Below are 23,374 nucleotides of genomic sequence, written 5' to 3'. Positions count from 1 at the left end.
CTTACTGGCAACATGGATGCCCTAGGGAGTCTAAGGAAGTCCTGGATACTCTTAAGACACCTGCTGGATGACAATAGAAGCTGAGCCACAAATGGAAAAGCCTAGCATCTTTGCACCCCCTCTCGAGCAGGAATAAATAACTAGGAGGGCACATGCAGAGCAGCTGGCTTGGCAATTAGACAGCTCCAAACATAAGAAGAGGGGGTGCAGAGACAGTAGGCTTTTCCATGTGTGGCTCAGCTCCACTTCTGTGGTCATCCAGCAGATGCTTAAGAGTATCCAGGACTTCCTTAGATTCCCTAGGGCAATAGTGAATTCTGGAGAGTTATCTGATGGGAATTGCAAAAGCACCAAAGGGAGTTAGGAGCACAAGTCATATTGAAAATCAATTAACTCCCTCAGGTGCTTTTGAAAATCTCATCTGTAATGTCCATCCCTCTTGTGCCAGAGAGAATGGTACTTCCACGTCCTGTTCCTGGTAGAAGTGCTCATTTTCTGACAGTGAGAGAAAGATTTAGTCTTCATCTTCACAAGGCAAGGATAATTCTGCCCCAAATCTTCCATCAAACAAAACTATCACTGTTGGCAAATAGCAATAAACATAGTCTGGTTTTGCATGGCTCTGGAGTCTGAAAGACAGGAATCTAGAACAAGTCTCTCTACCACATCGCTGCACTAGGTTATTGTGGTGGCAATGGAGAATTAAACAGGAATAGAGAATAACTACTGAAAATAGAAATCCCTAGTGAAATTCCATTGATTTACATGGCTCCAAGGAGACTGTGATGATGTTGAAGAAAAGCCTGTTTTGTAGAATCTAGAGCTGAACCCTGAATACTTCACTCAGGACTTGATGCTGCCACCTGCACTCATGGTAATTAGTACCTTACTCTCTGACTAACCCCTTTGTAATCAGTGGGACTGTTCAACATAAGGGTGCGAATTCCCTCCCCCTGGCCCAGTTTTTATTCAGTCCTTACTTGGGCAAAACTCTCATTTAAGAGCATACTAAGGACTTCAGGATTTGGCCTGTAGGACTAATAGAAAGGAAAAACCTATAAGGACAGCCAGTTGTGTCTAGTGCGTTCGACACAATAGTCAAGAGCAGTACATCCATATGTAGAAATGGCTCCTGCAATGCTACCAGGGTCACTAAGTTTCGATTTGCTGTGTAAATGCCCTCTTTGCACAGTGAAGTTACATCAGGGAACACCTTAATTTAGACTCCCAATTTTTTCGAGTACTTCATTGAATGCAAAAGATGAACACAAACAGCTGAAGCACCTGACCTATTCTCAAAGGGCCGGGAGTTTTCACTGACTTCAATGGAATTTGGATCAGGCCTTGACCTAGTCACATTGCAGCAAGTCAGAAAGGGTAGAACAAACAGCTGTCACTCTATTGCCTCAACATCCGCCAGATCGAATAACTAGATCTCCATCAGTCATTTGATACAGCAGAAATAAACCAGCTGTAACAGAATAATATTTTTACAGAATCATTATCTCGCTCTGAAACTGTGTCTGGGTTGTGTGCCTTGGCAATTTCTATAAATGCCCCAGCCTTTATATATATATATATATATAGCACCAGCAGGTTGAGGAGCTTACTTACAAGGCGGAGAAACATCTCCACAATTTCTAATACAGACCATTAATTTGTGACAATATTCTAGTCTACTGACATTATCTTCTCTGCTGGTGTTTTCAAAGGGCAGTGTCTGTTGGTAATGCAGTGGGAGGAAGGTATTGCCTAGTAATCTGAGTTAAATGGGAGCCAGGAGTTTGAATTTCTAATCCCAGCTCTGACAGTGGCTTCCTCTATGGCTTTGAGCAAGTCACTTAACTTCTCTATTTCCTCATTTGTGAAATGAGGATAGTACCCTTCACAGGTGTGTTATGAGAATTAATTAGTTAAGATTTGTAAAGCATGTAAATGACTGGTATTGGGTAGATGCTAAATATTATTACTATACTGCCAATGTAAATCTATGCCTGCTGAAGAAACAGCCTCATCCGAGTATTTGTCTACTTTTTAACCATTTTTTTCTGACAGAGATCTTTAATAATCACCAGGAATCCTGCCACTGTGAACCCTCCACTTTAATGAGTATTTCCTGAAGTCCCAGGCCCAAATTCTGGTTTGTAACATTGGTGTATATCCAAAACAATATTCTATTGCAGTGAATAGAATTGACTATTCTATTCAATATTCTATTGCAGTCAATATTCTATTGCGGTCAATAGAATTATTCTTGATTTACACCAGTGTAACTGAGCAGAATTTGGCCCTTCTCTTCCTTTCGTGGAACTCTATTATAATAATAATCACTGAGCATCAAATCTGAGTTTAAGGGGTACTTCATGTTAAAGCCAGCTTTCACCATCTGTTGTGCTTCTCCCTTCTCGTTGTCATTCTGTTGCATCTTGTGAAGTATAAAATTTGTCCGGCAAAGCATGAGAAGCAGTGGATTGGCTGTAATAATGAGGAAGCCTTCTCCTGCCTTCCCTACCCATGGAGAAGGTCAGCAATAAACAGAGAGGGCCCAAGGATCAGACTGCACTGGGACACCAAACCAAATCAAATCTCTGAGAGATCTGGCCATAATGAATACAAACTATGTATGAAGCTCAAGCTCCTCTACTAAGACAAAGCCTAAGGCTGTTTTGGCTTCTCCCAGGAAGCAAAGCTTTCATTTTGCTGTGACGTATTAGCTGCTAAAATAGACTTTTTCTCTTCAACATTCCTTGGGAGAAGACCAGCTAGCAGTGTGTGTGTGTGTGTGTGTGTGTGTGTGTGTGTAGTTATAATTGCTTAGTAATCAGAAATCTGACCAAGGATTGTTGGTTTCTTCCTCCAGTGAAACCAAGCAATAATTCTCAAGAAAATAATTCCTAGTACTGAGGTCTATTAGCCCAGGGAATAACCTAAGAGAAGTGATTCAAGTGCCATTACTTGAATCAGTCAAACTACAGAACATGCAGGAATATATCACAGGGATCAGTTCTGCAGCGGAAAAGATGGGCTAAAAGGTCTTTTCCATCTCCGTTATCACTGATTCTAGGAAATATTTTAGGTGTCTTCAGTCCCTGCCCCTCGTGCCTCCCCCAATTATTGTCATTATTTTTCTTGTTAATATGCTCAATAAATCCATCATCCTCATTTGGTTTGTGTCTTTTAGAGACGTCCAGGGGGGATGTGTCCTTTCCTGCACCGCGTGTGCTGGACAGCGCTGCCACTGCAGATACTCCTGCTGTTCTTGCTACTCCTGGCGTTTCTGCTCCCCCTGGTGGAGGAGACCCACAGCTGCAAGCTTGCCAACAACTTTGCCCGCTCCTTCAACTTGATGCTGAGATATGAAGGCCCTCCTCCAACTTAACTCCTCTACAGGGACATGGCGAGAAGTGACCGGCTTAGACATCTAGGCTGTTTTTTCCTAGGTGTCTTGACTATTGCTAATCCTCTAAATCTAGGGCTTCTAACATGGCCACCAGATTAACTGGAAACATCATCAAATAAACGCAGTATAAGGTTAGTCCATATAAATCAGGTATTAACAGTTAGAGCTAAATTAATATTTTTACAATATTATATGAATATATTTATACTATGAGTGTGTATATGTATATATATATATATAGTGTGTATATAACTATAATGAAAAAAATCTAAACTCCACTGTTTTGCTCTAATCCTGCAATATTTTTGCTTCTGCCTTTGTTTAGCAACGAATAGCAGATATTTTAAAAAACTGAGTTCTTGGTGTTTACAACTGAAATCAAAGTGAGTGTGAGAAAATAAGGGATGTTCTGTGGAATCATGTATCAGGAAAAATTGTCTCAGAGTGAGATACAACGGAATCATGTTTAAATACGCTGTTTAACATTAGGCTTTAGCAAAAGGGGAAGTTTCTATTTGGGATCAGTAGCTAGTTTTTCTATTGCTTGATCCAGTCACCACTGATGGCAATGCAAAAACTCCCATTGAAATGGGTGTGAGACCAGGCCCACAGTATATTCAAATGCTCTCTGTGACAGTTTACCAACTTTTTCTAATGCTTTGTCCTCTGTCACTCCTGAAGTCAGAGAGGTAAAACCGGGCAAGGAAAGTTGAAAATAATGGGGCATTTTTCTAAACCTCACTCTAAACCAAATTATAATTTTTATTTTATTTTGTGCAGCTACAGTGTACAAAGCTCTGTGTAGCAGTGAACTGTGTAAAAGAGAAAAATATGATCTTGTCCCCCCTTTTAAACTATGAAGATCATCCACACGAATGGTTTTGGCACAGAAATTGCTCTGGGATGGACCACATGATCTGGACAATGGGACGTAGCTTGTCTCAGCCTCAGCATACAAACTGGTCAAAGCACAGAAATACATTAACAAATGCAGTCAATAAACATGATTCCTTCCTAGCTGGCGTTATGTCAGTGGTTTGCTAACAAAATGTGACATGGTGTAATTGCATCAAGCACAATTGTACTACAAGTTTTTAAAAAGTCTGAGGTCTGAGACACTGAGAATTGTCATCCTTTTACCTAGTCTTGTGCCTGTTTTCATCAGCTCTTCTTTTTTAACAGAAATGTATGCATTCAATATGCTTTTTAATGTAAGTGCAGTTCACAGCATTATTATGATGAAACAACCATTTCATGGTGGTGTTTTACCTAATTGGAGCCTGCATCTTGTCCAAAAGTGGGAAAGGGGATTGTTTCAAATACTTTGCGGCACTTCTTTGATTCACCAGCTTTTTTCTGTTCAATTTTATCCTAGAGTCATAGTCATCATACTGTCAGTCAAAAAATCTTAGTTAGTTTCCCCTATCCTGGCTATTTCTTTGAATGAAATTTGAATTCTAGGTAGTGGCAACTGACTTTTTTGTCTCTCTCCAAACAAGTCCCAAAATAGTATCAATTCTATATTGGATACGCATTATTGTATACTTGTAGGTGAGACTGACTTTTTTTGTACCATAAAACATACAGGAGGTTAATTACATCCTGACATATTCTACTCTGCATACAAAACTCCAATCCCCTATCATAATACATGGGACTTCTGTGCCAAAATAAAAGGTAGAATATGGCCCATAGTTACATATGTTATATTATTGGATGTAAATTATGTACTAACTACAGACCCAATTCCATTAAGTATAATGGTGATTACTTGGAACATAAGAACAGCCATACTGGGTAAGACCAAAGGTCCATCTAGCCTAGTATCCTGTCTTCCGACAGTGGCCAATGCCAGGTGCTTCAGAGGGAATGAACAGAACAGGTAATCATCAAGTGATCCATCCCCTGTCACCCATTCCCAGCTTCTGGCAAACAGAGGCTAGGGATACCATCCGCCCATCCTGGCTAATAGCTATTAATGGACCTATCCTCCATGAATTTATCTAGTTCTTTTTTGAACCCTGTTATAGTCTTGGCCTTCACAACATCTTCTGGCAAAGAGTTCCACAGGTTGACTTTGTGTTGTATGCTACCTCTGCCTACTATATCAATAATTATGAAGAGCTGAAAGAACAAAGTTTAGATCTGAGATTCCCCCAAAGTCTTTTTTAAAAAAAATTGATAAAGAGAGGAAATGAGGAAAGAGAGGACAGGGTAGCAGAGGAGGGAGAAGATATTAAGGAGTTCTGAATAGAAGGGAATAGGCAGCAGTGGGGGAGAGAGAGGTAAGAAGGTGGGTGCAGATAGAGAAGAGAGGTGGGAGAAGAAAGAATAGGGTCTGAAAAAGGAAGGCATGAACAGTAAGAATATAGAATGTAAAGAACAATCTCTATTAGAGTCCATCTAGTCCAGTGGTCTTCAATCTTTTTTCATTTGCAGACCCCTAAACATCTTTGAATGGACGTGCAGACCCATTTGGAAATCTTAGACATAGTCTGTAGACCCCAAGGAGTCCATGGACCACAGGTTGAAAGCCAATGTCCTATGGTAACAACAACCTTTCGTGGACCCCTTAGACATAGTCTGTGGATCCCCAGCGGTCCACGGACTACATGTTGAAAATCATTGATCTAGTCCATCTTTATGCCTATGCAGTATTATTTTCCATTGTACATTGTCCAGTCTAATTTCAAATGTCCAAGTGGTGGGGCCTCTACCATTTCCCTGCAGAGAGCTCTCTCTGTCAGTGAGGTCTTGTCTACACAATCATTTTTCTTCATGCTTCCTGCAGTTGCAGTGACACCAGGATCAGCAAGGGGGTGAGAGTTCTAATACAGTGAGAATACTGGTGTTCTAACAAACATGTTGTCTAACCCCCTCAGAGCAGGTGGAGAGGACAAGGTGGTCAAATGGCTATCTGCTGCTCATGGCCCACTGGAGCTAGATCATTGCTAGAGCTGGTCAAAATGTTTTAAATTTAGGAATTCTGATGAAAAATGTCATTGAAATTTTGAAAATCAGCTCCCAAAAAAAGGAAACAGTTATTTTTGAACATTTTTCAGTCAACTAGGAAATTAGAAGGAAAAATGCATGAGTAGGCAGAGCCAGAGGGGAGAAATGCAGCAGAAGGAAGAGCAGAGGAGGATCTGAAGTAATGCTGATTACAAACTGGCAGTTAAGAGCTAGGAGAAGAGAGAGGAGACAGGTGACTTAAAGCAGAAAGGTGACAAGAAGAGGAAATTGTGAAAGACAAATAAGGGGTTTAAATATAAACAGGAAGGAAAGGAAGGCATCAAGCTGTGTCCTCCTTCACAAAGGAGACAGGTGGAAAGGAACTATAATTCACAAGTGATGCAGGAAATTAATTCCTTCTTTGCAACTGTTATTTCCAGCAGAAGAGAGAGAGACATCCTCCTCTCCCACAGTTAGCTGGTTCAAGAGCCATGCAAATTCTGCTCTGTGCAGCAAGGATTTAATCATCTAAGCTCTGAACCATGTGCATCTCCCACCTCTGTTTCAAACCATTTCAATGTGTACAAAGAACCAGAAGGGGGATGGGGCAGGATAGAGATATAACAGTGTTTGTAGCATAGCCCCTTTCTGCTTCTTTGAGGGATGTTGTGGTCAGGAAATTAAATAAAACAGAATGAAAGACAGGAGAGAAAAAGAATTATAACAAGTGGGAAAAGTTAGTTAAGGTGAAGATCAAGGAGGAAACGGTCAGGTTTTTTTGCATGAAAATTCAAGAGTTTCTGGGTACTGGCCTTTCTTGTCAGGATTGTTTTTGAGTTCAGCAGTGTATCTTACAAGCGTTGGCAATACAAATATAGGGGACATTAAAGAAATTATTTCCATGCAGAGGGTCTTACGAAAATAACTTCCATGTCACCTTAAAGTTTCAATGTTGGGCCAGGTTTAAAAAAAATCTAAATTAGAACCACACTTTTGCCACTGGGGTTTTGCATTGAATTTATTCTTTAACATCTCTGCTGTAGATCTTGGAGTTTTTCTGTAAACAAACTAAGAAATACAAATATCTCATAGCAGAGGTGAATCTTTCTCTGTTTTTAATGGAAATCAGCTCAAGCATTAGGCTCAGATTTCTCTCTTACACCAGTTTTATGCTGGAGTAACTTCACTGATCTCAGTGGAGTTACTCCCAGTTTACATTGGTGTAAGAAAAATGTAAATCAGGTCCTTTGTGGTGTGGGAGTGGGTTGGGGCGGGGGGGGCTCAAGGAGAAAAAAATCCAACCTTCCCTCATTTCTTAATTTAATTCAGAAGATTTTGCTTTGCTGATTTTTGGGAGCGTAACTGCTATTACGATGTGAAGCTCAAATAATGGTAAAGGAAAGTGGATTCAATTCTCCCCCTCAGAGGACTTTGTTGGTTTCCTGTGTCAAGGAAACAGGTCCCAATATCTATAAAGTGCATCCTAAGGAACAAAGTTTCAAGAGCAGTCTCACAAACTTTAGGTACAGATTTCTGTCTACATTTTTGCACACCATTTTTCTTATCCTAATTTTTATAAAATCTTAGATCATTTCTGACTAGAGCTGGGTAAAACTTTTTGGCTGATACTTTTTCATAAATGTGTGTTGGCTTCACTTAATTTTTTAAGTAGAAAATAACAAACAAAAATTCTGAAAAAGTCAAAATATTTAATTTTGACATTTTGAAATGAAACATTTTGCCATTTTGAATCAAAACAGCTTTTCATTTTTACTTTTACTTCAGTTTTATTTTAAAATATTGAAAGGTTTAAAAAAAAACACCTCATGTTACCTGAATATATTTTCTTCAATATGTTTGGTTTGCCGAAAAAGTAAAAAGTTGTGTTTTGGGTAAACCTGAATATTTTTTTTGTTTTTATTTGGCCACTGACCTGAAAAATCAGTTATTCACAGCTCTATCTGGTGACATCTGTCAGTCACCTGGATGCTTCACAGTTGGGCTTCAGATTCGAACACAGTATGGAATCAGTGCTGGCAGTATACTTAAAATCCCTGGCAATAGCTTCAGGGGGAGTGTACAGAACTGGGTGGTTGGGAGTGATCCGCCCATTTTCCCTTCCTGACAGTCCAAAGTTTAGGGTTGCCTTGGGCTTGGGGTTGCATCTCTGACCATTTTGGATAATAGCCATTGATGGACCTATCCTTTATCTCTTTCTTCACTGAACCCAGTTATACTTTTGGCCATCAACATCCCATGGCGATGAGTTCCATAGTTTAACTTGCCATTGTGTGGGAAAAGTACTTCCCCTTGTTTGTATTAAATCTGATGCCTATTAAAAACAAAAACATAGATAGATAGAGGCCAAACCTCAGTGCTCATGCTGCCTGATAGGTTTACAGCTAATCCAGAGTCAGAGTACCTTCAAGGAAAGCTGTAGCCCTTAAATTAAATACATTTGAGCTTGGGAATTATTTGCACATGCAAATCAGACCAGCACCTGACTAGTCAGGCTGCATCCAAATTCACTTTGTGTTGACAAGTAAACATTTTTGTACTTGCAAAACTGCATGCACCAAAGTTCTTTAGCATACAAGATGTTATCCACTATCGGATGGGCCAGGATGATACCACTTTGAAACTATGGCTCAAAGGGCCAAATTCTGCACTCAGCTACTCATGCATGGAAGTTAGGAGGATCTCCACGCACTCCAAGTTCAGCCTTCAGCCCCAGCCCTTGGAGAAAAGCCTCAGTCTAATTTACGAATTGTAATGGATTCTGTAGCCAGACGCTTTCAAGAATTTTTTCCATGGCCGCAGTACAGTGAGGTAGAAAATTTCTATTGTGCTGCATACCTATTTATAGAATGTTCTCTGATTCCAACCAGCAATTTAGATTGTATTCAATTCTGTTTACATAAGCCTCTCTACAGTGCTCTTTGTGAGGAAAAAGTATGTTCTAAGAACACATACACAAAAGTAATATTCTCCTGATAACACCAAGATTGCAGAGCTATCATGATCTGATAATCACTTATTTGCCTGGCTGTTATGTTTACTATAGTCAAGCATTTCTGGCTGAAAATAAAGCGACTAACCTAATTAATAAAACTAGTAATTAATCATTATACAGTGATCACTTTGCATAAATTGCAGGGATCTCAGAATCACTATTCATCTCAACTTAATCCTTAATCATTGGAGTTGATTGATGTCCTCAGAAAAGAACCAGTCTCTCCAAAAAGTGACTATTGCAGATAGCTACTTAGTGTTTCTTTAGACAAAATAATTACCAGCTCTGTTATATACTGGTGCTCTGGGATCTCAGGAATTTACTCAGCTTGATCATGTCTAGGACATTAAATCCTTTGTACTTGGTGTGTGCATGGAACTCCCATTGGTGTGAAGGAGATTTACAAGAGCACTTCAAGAGGAGATAGGGCTTACACACTCAGTTGTGTAAATAAATTAAAGGGAGCAAATGGCCCCTCAAACACCACCCATGTTTAGAATTTTATTCTGATACATTTTTAAATTATTCTGATTTCAATGAACGATCTTCTCTGGATCTCCTGGTACATCTTGCCCTCTCTCTAATCTTCCTTTCACACTGGAGCACTTGTGTCTTACACAGATCAGAGTGTTTTTGTCAGCGCTTAACTAATAATAATAGCCACCATGCCGTTTGTATTACAAATAACCTGCCCAAGCCCCTTCATTCTGATCCCTTTAAGCAGGCATTCATGGATAATTCAGCTATTAGCTATAGAAAGTTGCCATTTAATCAGAAAAGGGAGGGCCACCATTTCAAACTCAGCTGTGTTATCCCAGCCTTGTCCCTGACTGTCTAAGCACTACCATGTGCTCTACAGTCTGGGTCTGCATGCCCTTGAGCCCCTTGGGACATTTAAATGACACAATTATACATCATAAATAGCTGGGGTATTTTTCAAACAGAAAAATAGTCACTTTTGACAAACTGATCTAACAAACCATTTATCAACCACTGTAGCAAGCCATTTATTTTGGCCCTTTTGTTCATTGGAAAAATGAACTCAAACCATTTCTGAAAAATAAGAGACAATATTGAAGGAACATTGCCAGAGGAAGATGCAAGCTGGTTCCAACCCTACCTGCCATTACTAGCTTTTTTTTTTTGGCCTGGAGCTGATGTCTTCCTCTATCTACAATTCTTGCTTGGAGGGTTTATTTTTCAGAACATAGGGCTCCCCAAAATCTTAATGTCTCCTTTGTCAGTTCCAATAAGAGTAAAACACCACAGACTTGGTTTTCGTTGCAAATATGTATATCCCTGTACTCTGCAAGGACAGCCTAGCCATTACTGTGATCTGGGTATAAGAGGAAGTGTAATAATTGTACTGCTTGAAGAAAGACAACATTCCACATCAGTGTAATTTTCAAGTGCAGCTTTAAAAAGAAAAGTGTTTGTTTTAAAATGAAGCAAGGAAAGTTTAGATATATATTTTAACAAGTTTTCAGTATTTTCTTCTGTTCAGGTCTGATCCCATGAGGTGCTGAGCCCCTTGCAATCCTATTGCCTTCACATTCCCATTCAGCACCATGCCAGATTAGGCCTTTTAAAGGTATGGCTACATTGCAACTGGGAACAAGCCTCCCAGCCGGGTAGATAGATTCATGCAAGCCTGGCTTCAGCTTGCTACATGCTAAAAATAGCAGTGTGGATATTGCAGCTCAGTTGGCAGCTCCAGTTCTCAAGCCCCCCTGATTCCCTGGGTCTAAGGTCAGGTGGGTGGCATGATTCTCCGCCAGAGCCACAATGTCTGCACTGCTATTTTTAGCATGCTAGCTCAAGCCCCGCGAGTGCTTGTCTGTCTACCCAGGCTGGGAGGCTGCCTTGTAGACATAGCCTAAGAGTTTTACCTGAGAGTCATGGATTGAGCATTTTGTGTTTCTGAAGCTATTTGGATGTGTCATGATTTTTTCTTATGTTTTAATTCTGTGTCTCTAAGTCATATGTGTGTATATTTGACTGGAAGCCCTTCTATTAGCCTGTGCTCTCTTAGTTTCTTGTATAATTCCATGAGAGTGGTTTCCTTCTGAAAAACATCACAGCTATATTTCCAGAAGTTTACTTTCTCCTCATTTGTTTACTTGGGTGCACTGGACCTACATGAAACATTTGCAGGAACAATAATGTGCATGTGAAAATTCTCTGATATTACCTTTCATAAAACCTACTATTTCATTGACATTAAAAAGTGCTACTAAGAATGGAAGATGCATTATTGTTTGCCAGAGTGCACAAAACTTTTGCAGAAGACCTGTCCTCACTTCTAGAACCAGTTGGCTGTGTTGGGCCCAATTCAGTTCACAGAGTTAGGTCATAAGGAGTACGTGGACATATCCCATCTCACTTCCGTTCCATCTCTCTTACTCCCCCCCTCCCCCCACACAGAGGCTACCTTTGTTTAATTGTAGGAAGAAAATGTAAGTGTAATTTGCTTAGAGCCCTTGAAAGGATGCATTGAAAAGGTACTGTTACCAAAAACAACAACTAAAAGGAAAGCACAACTATGGGATTTACACTTGCATTCAATGTATTTCCCCAAAACATTGAATACGAACAACTTGGTTTACTAAAATTTCCTTTAATTAGGCCCTAAATGTTGAGGGTTTTTTTTTAAATTAAAAGATCTACAAATATGTAGATATATTTTCCACTTGCTGTTAGAGATTAACTGGAAGCCAACATCTGAACATTCTTGAACTGTAGAAGACGTAATTGTTGGTATCTGTACCTCAATCTGGATCCAACTTCAATGATTAGGGCCTGACTTTATAAAAGGCCAGACAAGATCCCTAATCCTGATCACAACTGAACTTTAGGATAGTTCACAGTCTGAGTCCAGATCCAGACCGTAATCACTGTAAGAGGCTGGATGAGAACTCCAGATCTGAATGCCTTACCATATGGGAGTGTTTAAAATCCAGACCGGAACCCAGGTCCCAGTTTTGCAGTTCAGGTCCACTTGTAAATGTTAATATTCAAGTAGAAAAACAAGTGTAAGAGGCACTAGAGCATGAACATCTCTCATATACATCTCTAAAACATCTCTAATACTAATGTTGATGTTAATAACTGTTTATGCATGTGCTGTTCAGTGTAACATTTAGGATATAGAGTGCGTGAGAGAGAGAGAGAGAGAGAAGTAAATAACTGGATAGCTGTCACTTTTTGGTTGTGTGAACACAAGTACTCAGATTGCAGGGACTGTTTCCACTTTTGTCATGTAACTTATGATTTTTAAATACATTTGTGATAAATTAAGCTCTCTACTAAGGTAAACAATACTGGAGCCAAACAGCTGTCACTGTACATGTGCAAGTTATCACTTGTCCTTGTCTTGGACCTTTTCTTAATCTTTCTGGCTTAATTCATGGAATGTGGACCAGTCTATTTTCTTATTAAAACTGTGGTCTTTTGAAATGTCATGCTAATTTTTCAAATCCTTTACTCTTACTCACATTTGATGCAGAAAGACTGTGACAATAGTATTTTTGTAAACTGCCTCTTGCTTTATGTTTGGAAATAATATATATTTATTCTATTGAATTCCATGTAGTTTTGAAACTCTTGTCTTCAGAAATATCCTCTTACATTCCAGACAGATCAAAAGAAGCTGTTGGCTTCTCGGTGCTGCCTATGTATGACAGTGTATAAAATTATAATTTCAGTAACAAGAGCCTGGCTTTGTTTATGTTTAAAAAAAAACCCAAAAGATTATTTGATTTAATTAATCCCTAGTGTAACTCCATCATAGGTAGAGAGATGAATTTGGCCCATTCAGAACCCATGACTGTGGTAAAGTAACATTTCTTAAGCAACCCTCCCTGGAAATTATGGGAGACTCCATAATGGAACCATAGTCTTTTGGGGCTTAATTCTATGATCCTTATTTGCACTTTGCAATGTGTTACTCCACAAGTAGCCCCATGAATTTCATTGGTCCTGTTAAGAGTAAGGTAACACTCCAGGTGAATAAGAGACACAGAATGTGTCCTTTCTTAATGAATGCCTCTGGCCTTTTAAGTAGAGAGGTGGGTTATGTTTTGATCATTTCTGGGCAAAATTTTATGTTCTTCTCTCCATTGTGGATTTCCCTTGTATAGTCTGGATTTGTTCTGTTTCTGAAATCCAGATGAAATCAATTGAAGTCCCATGCACAGATGAACGCGATAGAAATCTACAGGAAAATGTTTCAGAATACGCAAAAGTGGCCTACTTTTTCAAAAGCACTGAAACACCCTGGCTCCCATTAAACTAAGTGAGAACTCTGGGTGCTCAGCATCTCTGAAAATGAGGCTTCAGGTTGTAAATGATTCACAGTGTAGTGTACAGAGAAGAATTTTGCTTATTACCTAGAAAATACTTCCACAATTTGGTACTAAGCATTCATCTCCCCACATAGTGTGGCCTGATTCTGCAGAACTTCACTGGGGACTCAGCACCTGGCAAGATCAGGCTCCAGTATTCTGAAACATTTGATGACCAATAAAATATGAGGTGGTTTTCCTGTCTGCAATAAAGATAAAGGGACTGGAAATTTATCACTCGCAACTCTTGCCATATGACTGTTTGTTTGTTTTTTATGCTTGTCACTGTTATCAATGAAATACTATATTGTATGTTAAACTACACTGTAAAATTGGAATATTTTACTGCACGTCTTTTTTTAAAGGAGAAAATAATTGTGTGTGTTGCAGTTGTAATGCAGTAAATAAATATATTTTCTTTTTAAAGGCATCTCAGTTATCCTGGGGTGATTCTGTGTTTTCTTTTCTTTGCCTTTAATTCTTTCCATCCAAATGTTTGTGCTGTCCTAGGAACACAGAAGAACAAGGTAGGAAGGACTAATGTCTGCTAGTGCTTGCTGCCTCTTTTCCCATTATCTTCACACACTGCAAGCAAATAAATGATTATGCTGAGCACAGCTACTTGATCCTAAACTCATAATCCTTATTAGAAAATACCAACTTTTTTTTAAGACTGTCCTAGCAAATGTACTGTACTAGAAAATTATATCTCTGCAGGATCTACAGAATTCTGCAGGATCTTCAGGAAGAGCAAAATCTATAGAACCTTGTTAAATTTCTACAGGACTCTGTGGGACTTTTCTCTAAGGGCCCCAGATGATGATCCTTGCTCATTGTTCCAGAGGAGAGGGAAACCACACCCACACACACAATATATTTGGATATAGGGGAATTCCTTCTCTGCCCAAAGTTTAGTTTTCAGTCTAATCTGTGTAAGTAAGCAAGCATTACTATAGTTAGGTATGTACTATATTCTTTACTCCTCTTTCTCTTACCATTGTGGTATGTGTGGACCCAGAAATATTATTAGTAACCAAATAACTGCCAATTTCATTCTTGAATTCTAGCAAGACCAAGTCTGCCAGAAGCATCAAAGTTGAAGAACTCCAAAGAAGAATTATTTTCTGGCGGTAGGGAAAGCCCCTCTGTATATTTTGCCTAAAAGTCATGTGTTGGGATGAACTTTGGGATGGTCTCTGTCTTTCCTGGTGCTGCTTAACTCCCAGTAATCTGTACATAGGGCTTTGTGACCCCTTTATGGTCCTTATGTATTTTGGAGAACACAAGGTTATTAGGGAGAAGGCATAAGATTGCACTTGTGTAAGTTTAAACTCTTCAGCTGAACTTAGTAGTGCAATGGTCATGCAGAGGACTGTGATTGCTACTCTAAGGGGTGCCAGCAACAGTAGAGGGGAGACCATGCAAGCATAGAGGCAGCTCTGTGACCTTGGGAAAGTCAGACCCTGGTGACCTATAGATTATATCACTGTGGTTTATTGGCTGCTCAAATCAATACACAAATGACGCTGCAACCCTTACTAACAGCTTTTCTCTCTGCAATATAATGCTTCTTGTGGGTTATTAATTTAGGGGAACACCAACGGGGTTTGTGTGGCCAAGCCCCTAGGAGCACCTTTCAAGGTGATAGGCCTATGTTAGGCTAGTTTTTCTGAAAGAGCCAAATAAAACTGGGGAGCCTTCTGCTGTGTTGCTGATATTATGTCTAATGCAGGGAATTTACTTCTAGAAGGGAGGAGAGAGTCGTGCATGAGATTTTCACAGGCTTGAAAGGAAAAACACTATTTTATGGGTGAGTGAGTAGTGGGCTGACCAAATTCAGGCTGCAGTGGAGTCTGCAGTTGATCAGTGGGAGTTGATGCAGTCAATGAGAATTACTGTAAATGGTTTTAGAGGCCACTGGAGTATCCTGGGCAGTTATTAATATATAGGCTGGATATTATTGCAGAAACACCTGCTTTAGATTGTTACCCCGCTGCAAGAGGACAAAGGCTGTTGTTTAGGTCATAACACTGAAAGGTGGCAAGTTCAATAAATAAAAATAAGAGGGTCGGATTCTTAACTGGTGTAAATGGTCATAGCCCCATTAAAGTTAATGGAGCTAGGCTGATATATACCAGCTGAGGATGTGGCTCATAGTCAATAGGGATCTTACAGAATGGTCAAAAAAATAATTTTGTAGTTCCTCTTTGTCTAATGCCTGAGCACTAAATTGTAACTGTACAAAAGTCCTTGCCAGTATATGCCAGTATAATCCAGTAATTTTGAATCTGAACACTCATGATGCGGCTAGGTAATACGAAAGGAAAAAAAAAACATCATTATAAACCTATTAAATTAGAAAAAAATGGAGCAAGATTACAGAATGATAAATATTTAATGAAATAAACACCAACAATGGAGAGTTAAGAGGGGGTGATTTTTAAGGTGTATTCACTCGGGAAATCACCTTGCAGTCATACCAGTGCTATGTATAGGAGGCAAGTATTACATCCAGCAGAGATTAAAGACAGAGGGTTTTTTTTCTAAGTTAATATTTCAAGCTTTCTGAATTTCATTTTTCAACATTTCATGAATGCAGCCTCAGCTTCCAACTGCGGAAGAACACTCTGATAAACATACATTGCTGGAGCGAATGAAACTGAAGTCTCATCCGGTTTTACTGTAGCATTCATGCTATTACTAAGGATTGTAATATAATCCTCTTCAATGAATAACCCTAACAGATGTTATCAGGGTTGCACTGTATTAGCAGTGGACCTCTTGATAGAACTCCCTTAGCGGAAGTTCATAAATTGTTCTAATGGGCTGCTTGATTTGCCTGGCTGTTTGAGCAGTGTGGAAGAGAGGTGGTTAACAGTGTCTTTAAAATAAGCATTATTCCCATCTGGTATTCATTACAATGCTGTTAAATATTCCATGCTTTTCATGTTACAAACAAATAAAAGCAGAACTAATCTTTTTGTTTAATGTTCCTTGATTGGCACTGTGGATGAATAAACTGTATATTTTAACTGCCAATCTTGCTGTGGCTCCTCTAGGGGTTTGAGTGGAAGATAGAGCAGATCTCCATGAACTTTTGAGGTGGGATTTTTATTACACTACTGATATAGAAAATGATCTAGAAAAATCCAGATGATGAATGTGCTGTTTAATCAGCTGGGATTTCTTCGCTTGCAAAAAGATAACTTGATGAAGTGCAAACAGAGACAGGGAGCAGACGGTGACTGCTTGTCAGCTATATACAAGACTGTCTCCTGCTGTGATGGCTGGGAAACTCAATAGCTATTACTGCCACTTTGCCCTTTTATAGCTGCTTTCATCAGAGGATCTCAAAGCACTTTACCATTATTGATTCTTTAAACTTCACAACTCCCCTGTGCAGTAAGTATGTCTTGTCATTCCCATTTTACAGAACAGGAAACTGTTAGGGAAGTTTAAATCCAATATTTTCAAAGCTGGGATACCTAAATCCAGAATTAGGCACCTAGATGAAAGTGTCCTCATTGGCTATGTGGGTGCTTGGTACCTCTGAAAATCAGGCTACTTTTTTCAGTGCCAAAGACCTTAATCCTACAGTGATTGCCTCATAGGTGGAACCCTGCCCGGTGCCTTTGGATTTCACAGGGGGCTCCATAGAGGCATAGTGGTCCACTTGCATGGACTTTGTCAGAGGCTCAGGGCCTTAGTTTGGATGCATGAGCCTAACCTTAGACACCCAATTTTGAAAAAGTTGGCCTAAGTGATCTGCCCAATGTTTGCTTCATGTCTAAAGCAGATTCTGGGATAGAATCCAATCCTCTGACTCCTGTTCTTTAACCACTATGCCATGCTACCCTTTCTTTGAACTTTTGTAAAGTATGTTGTCAAGTCTTATTCTCAGCAGTTAGCTAGAGTAAGCATCCCACAAGGCCTACCCTCAAGAAAGATACAGTGTGGGTGTGGATATAAATATATATAGATAAAAATTGGGTCAAATTTCACCCATTCGATAAATCCACAGAACTTTCCCCCCCTCCAGCATGTGATGCATCAGATATACAGTTCCTGACTGCTTATCATCAGACTGAATTCAGAAGCAGAGGTGGGTGTTAAACAAGAACAGAGAACCCTGATGATAGGCTGTAAATAGGCAAATCTTTCATTAGGAGCCTAGCCTATGCTGATCAGGACACAGTCAGAGCATCTTACATATTTAATTTAATATAGCATCATAGAACCATAGGATTAGAAGGGACCGCAAGGGTCACCTAGTTTAACCCCCTGCCAAGATGCAGGATTTGTTGTATCTAAACCATCCAAGACAGATGGCTATCCAGCCTCCTTTTGAAAACCTCCAGTGAAGGAGCTTCCACAACCTCCCTAAGCAGTCCGTTCCATTGTCCTAATATCAAATATATTTTCAGTTTCTATAGCACCTTACATCTGAGGACCTCAAAGCACTTTGAAAACTTTAACAAATTAAGTCTCAACATGCCCTTGTGACATGAGATGTTTTATTAACCACTGAAATGCAGCCACTTCTGGAGTGGAACACAGCAGCTATTTAGCAGCTTACTACAACAGTACAGGACAGGAACATAAAAATGGACTGTAACCCTTTACTACAGTTCATGGCAGTAAATGCTTTGCACTATGGAACTGAACATACTATTTTTAGTTTGTTTAAATCCAAGAATGGTAAATGATGAGTCATAAAAATTTAGGAAATCAATAGAGTACAGAGTGCAAGCAAGCCTCATAGTGTCTGATCTGCTGTCACTGATAATACCCACGGAAGACAAGGGTTTTTCTACATTCCTGGACAAATGAACTGCAGCATGTATGAAATCTCTACAGGCCATCTGTGACAGTAATTCATTTACCCATAGTATTACAGAACAGATTTTCCAGTAAGCTCAAAAGGGCAGGGAGGAAAATGTAGCATGATGAGAAGAATCTGTGACCTGTGTCTGAAAATAAAAAAATATTATTCAGTTGTCATGTCTGATGGATAAAGTGTCTGATGCACAAGGCAAAGCCATAGCAACTAGATAAATGTTTAAAACATTTAACTTTGATACATTAAGAATGAGTTGCAATGCAGGCTTATTGAGGTTGAAATTAAGCAGACATTTCTGCATTCCTGAAATCAGTCTTCTGAAATTGTTTAGCTTGGAAGAAATTTCGTTGCAGATAATGTGGAAGTGTAAGGGGAAGTTAGTCTTCAGACACGATGGAGCAGTTCTGAAAGGTCATGATTACCTTTTTTCTTCATCTGTTGCATTCCAGCTACCAGCAGCCCATAGCTGATTTGTACTAGACCAGAAGAAGGCCTCTACAGATACTTGGTTTGTACCTTTAATTGAAATGAGCACGTTAATTTATAACCGTAGCAGCTACAATATATAATATGTTCTCAGTATTTTCCTAACACTTAAGCTTTTGGAAATTGTAATTAGTAACTCATTCTCATGAACAATCAATTAGTTGTGTGGCCATAGGTGTCAGATTCACCCCTGGTGTAATTCCGATGAGGTCAATGGAGTTACAGCAGGAATTAATTCAGCCCACACTAGCTAATGAGGATGGTGTTTACATAACATTTAACTTCAGGTACCCACTGAAGAGTTTTGGGCTTAGCACCAGGGACCTCAGTGTTTCTTCATAAAGTTGTCCCACAGAAGAACAGGAAAAAAATGCCATTGTCTAAAAACTGGTTTATGCAGCAACATGTCTGCAAAGAGGGGACCTTTCAACCCCAAAACACTGACTGAGGAAAGGGAGCAGGAAGTGGGGATTAGGAGGATTTTGCCCAGCTGTGCCTCCTAAACCTTCATTTAAAGGGACTGTTCCAATCTCCTGTTCTTTAACCACTATGCAACGCTATACTTTCTTTGAATTTTATTTTTTTAAATCTCCTCCACAATTCATGGCAATTGTAAGTGCTCATTTCAGCCTCTGTGAATGTAGGCATGCTCTGTAACACTGGTGCTAGGAGTCAGTGAAGCAAGACAGATGCACCAATCTCTTCCTTTTCCCCATCCCCATTGTTAACATGACATTCTCTTGTCTCACATGGTGGCATGCCATGGGTGTATGAGAGATAAGGTCATTCCAGAGCCCAGTGCTCCTTCAGAAGAGTGCCCCCTCCACTAGCCCATGCAGTGAGCAGATAACATTCTGGACTAACCAATATTGCAGTTGTTTAAATCTTATAATTAAATTATCCAGTATCATAGACTTCAAATAGTAAATAGTCCCGGTAACTCATTTATGTACAGGTCACTTAGGGGCAAATCAGGCCCCCAACTCTGTGGTTGTGGAGGACCTATTGACAGCAGAGTCAGTGTATTTCTGCTGTGCAAAGGAGGGAAGGAGTCTTGGTTTTGGAGGGGCCATTCAGAGGATCCTGCAGCAGAGTCGTGTGGGCCTGCAGTGGGCTGAACTAACCTCTACAGAGCAGCTCTGCACCCACACTGGAGAGTAAGGAAAATTTCTTCTCCCTTTCAGTCCTATCTTTGCAAAGATGCCCACTGTTTGGGCTTGGCGTTGAGTCCCTGGATCTGGCCTTACTGAAAGGATCAGTCTCAGTATTATGGAGAGCCATCAGTCTTCTTAAGTTGGCATGTTTTCTGATGGGATATTATGCATCATCTCAGCATGGTTATGCAATCAGCACAGGGTTATGGGAATCAGAATTTCTGTGTTCTGAGCCTGAGTGTCAAAACAACTCACTGCATGATCCTGGCCAAACTGCTTACCCTCTCTATACCCAAGTTTGCAAAATGGGAAAAACAATACTTACCACACCCATTTCACTGGCAGGCTATGAGGCTTCAGCTGTTTATGCTGGTGATGTAGTTTGAAAACCTCAGATAGAACTGTTAAGTATTGCTGGTCCAAATTCTAACCTCAAATATGGACTCATAATCCTTAATTCACTCAATAGGAACTGAGTGTGTTTAGTTGAGGGCAGAATTTTTCCTGATAATACTACACTGTTGCTTTTATCATGGACAACATCTCCATATAAAGAAGAGGCAGCTGCCGGCTGAAATTTTTTTGGCCACCCCTTGTATACACCAAATAAACTACTTTAAACAGCAGCTCACTGCTGAAGGCTATTATGGCTCTCCAGTCTGAACTATGCTTGGAAGGCTTTGTTGGTATACACACACACACACACACTGCTATATGATATTAGCAAAGCACTCCTAGTGTGGACACAGCTTGTACCAGCAAAACTGTGCTTTTGCTGGCATGGCTTATTCCAGCTACTCTGAGCGAGTGAAAGTTTTGCCAGTTTAATTATGTCTCTGTTAGGGGCTTTTGCTGGCATAGCTCTGTTGGTCACAAATCACACCTCAGCACCCCTCTGACTGACATAGCTATGTCAGCAAAAGTGTGTAGGGTAGACCTGGACTGAACATGGGCATCATTTGTGAGGCTATCTCACAACTGGGACTTGGGCAATAAGGCCTATTGCAGGGGTTCTCAAACTGGGGGTTGGGACCCCTCAGGGGGTGGTGAAGTTATTACATGGGAGGTCGTGAGCTGTCAGTATCAACCCCAAACTCCAATTTGCCTCCAGCATTTATAATGGTATTAAATATATAAACAAGTGTTTTTAAATTATAAGGGGGGTCGCACTCAAAGGCTTGCTATGTGAAAGGGGTCACCAGTACACAAGTTTGAGAAACACTGGCCTAGTGGTCAGAGCAGCGGCGGCCAGAGTCAGGAACCAGGAGTTAGGTAGAGTCAAGGTCAGGAGTCCAAGAGGCAGGTCCATTACTTATCTGGCAGAGGAGCCCACTTGTTGCACAGACACTTCCTGGAACCTATCCTGGACTTAAATAGGGTGCCTGGGCCAACCGGGGATGACAAGGGAACCATCAGTCTGACCTTCTGAGATGGGCTTTCCTGTGAAATTTATCCCCAGGGTCTATGGTAATGCACCCAGCCCTACCAGAGCTGCTGGTTAGTGTTGCAGAAGTGTTGGCCATTATGCACCTTGCAGACTTGCGTTCCAGTCCTATCCCTGCAGAAAGTCACACAGTGAATATTTCCTTGAGTAAATAAAAACTGCTTAGATCAGCTCTCCCATTTCTGATTATTGCACATTGCTTTTTTACAAAACTGGCAAAGGTGACCCTGGGTCTTTGGAGAGAGAGACAACCAACACCCTAAGACAACACTAAGAAACTTCAGAGAGGCCATTTACTATGTGAAAAGGCAGCAATTTTTCCCCAGATATCTTAAGTAAAATGCAAAGGAGAACAAAAATTACACATAGGTCCATAGAAGCACATGTCAGGAAAAGGAGGAACGGAAATAAATGGAAGGGACAAGTAGCTGGGGGTGGGAATAATAGCATTTACACATGGATAATAAAATAGAGTGTGTGAAAAATGAAGTGACAGCTTTCTAGAAGAAGTCAGGGAAATGTGGAGCAGCAGCAGATGGAAATCTTGCATCAGTGGGAAAGGGGGAGCACAAGGGCGGCAGCAAAGCGGTGGGAGTTGAACCAGAAAGAAAGGTTTTAAAAATGATCTAAAGTGTAGTGCTGGCACAAAGGGAGAGTGACCCAGAGGTAACGGTTTAAGGGGATGATGGTCTTATTGTCGGGGCAGTGGATTGGGAGTCAGAAGCTCTGGGTTCTATTCCTGGTTCTGCCAAAAAATCCTCTGTGACCAAGGATAAATCGGTTAGGGTGCAATCCTGGTCCCACTGAAGTCAATGGTGAAACTCCCATTGACTACACTGGGGTCAAGATTTCCCCCCTTGAACTCAGGTTTTCCAAAGCATCCACTCATTTTAGGTGCTTTGCTTTTGCAGGGCCTGGTTTGAGACACATTGACATTAGAGTTGGCTGAAAAGAGGAATTTCCCACCTGTGAAAAAATGTCTCTCAAATCAGGCTCAAAGGCCACAAATGTGAAAATTTTTGTGGGAGGAAAAAGTGTGAAAAATTTCTTTCTGGGAGAACCAAAATGCAGTTTTTCAGCTTGCTCCCTGGGCGGCTGGCTTTCTGACTACCTGGGCAGCTCCTTCTCCAGGCTGCCCACCTCCACAGGTAGTCAACTCCCCCGGTTTCCCAGCCAGCTTGCGCCCCATGCTTCTTGTTTCACTGGGCAGCTGCCTTACTGGACTGCTCAGGTAACCTCACAACTTGCCTGCTAGCCTGCTGGCTGGCGGGAATCCAGACATCGAGGCTGGCCAGCCAGCTATTCTGCTTGCTTTCCTGGTTTTCACTGAAAGTTTTGACAGAATTGACGCATTCCTGCAGAACATTTTGGTTCCATTGAATCAGAGGGAACAAGCATTCTGTCAGAAAATTTTTGCCAGCTCTAATTAGCATCTCTCTATACATTTATAGAATGCTCCTATAACAAGCATAATCTGCTTCTTATTGGGCAGCCATCAGTTACTACTCTCACTGAATCTGGGAGGCTTTATGATCACACAGCCAGGCAATCAGAACTGACTGAAACATTTGGAAGGCATTATTTATGCTTGGGGAATGGCTTGTGACCATCAGTAGTGGGCCTGGTTCACACTCTGCCTTGTTACCACTATGCTTAATGGTCATAAGCTGTAAAAACTTTGCAAAAAGAAAAGGAGTACCCGTGGCACCTTAGAGACTAACAAATTTATTAGAGCATAAGCT

The 23,374-nt window shown here is 40.4% G+C and overlaps 1 protein-coding gene across 7 annotated transcripts in view; it reads left to right on the top strand.

Moving 5' to 3' along the window:
- The window catches only part of SYNE3 (spectrin repeat containing nuclear envelope family member 3), a 92,638-nt gene extending 83,991 nt beyond the window's left edge, over window positions 1-8,647 (top strand). For all 7 annotated transcript variants that reach the window (XM_038404902.2, XM_043517459.1, XM_043517460.1 and 4 more), the window contains one exon: window positions 3,182-8,647. In XM_038404902.2, the coding sequence (XP_038260830.1) occupies window positions 3,182-3,379 (198 nt within the window). In that variant the 3' untranslated portion in view covers window positions 3,380-8,647. The remainder of the gene's footprint in view (window positions 1-3,181) is intronic.
- The last annotated feature ends 14,727 nt before the right edge of the window (window positions 8,648-23,374 follow it).

This window comes from Dermochelys coriacea, chromosome 6, assembly GCF_009764565.3.
Source record: "Dermochelys coriacea isolate rDerCor1 chromosome 6, rDerCor1.pri.v4, whole genome shotgun sequence".
Taxonomy (NCBI): domain Eukaryota; kingdom Metazoa; phylum Chordata; order Testudines; family Dermochelyidae; genus Dermochelys; species Dermochelys coriacea.
The sequence above is the reverse complement of the archived record's forward strand: the minus strand, read 5'-3'. Positions and strand labels throughout refer to the sequence as shown.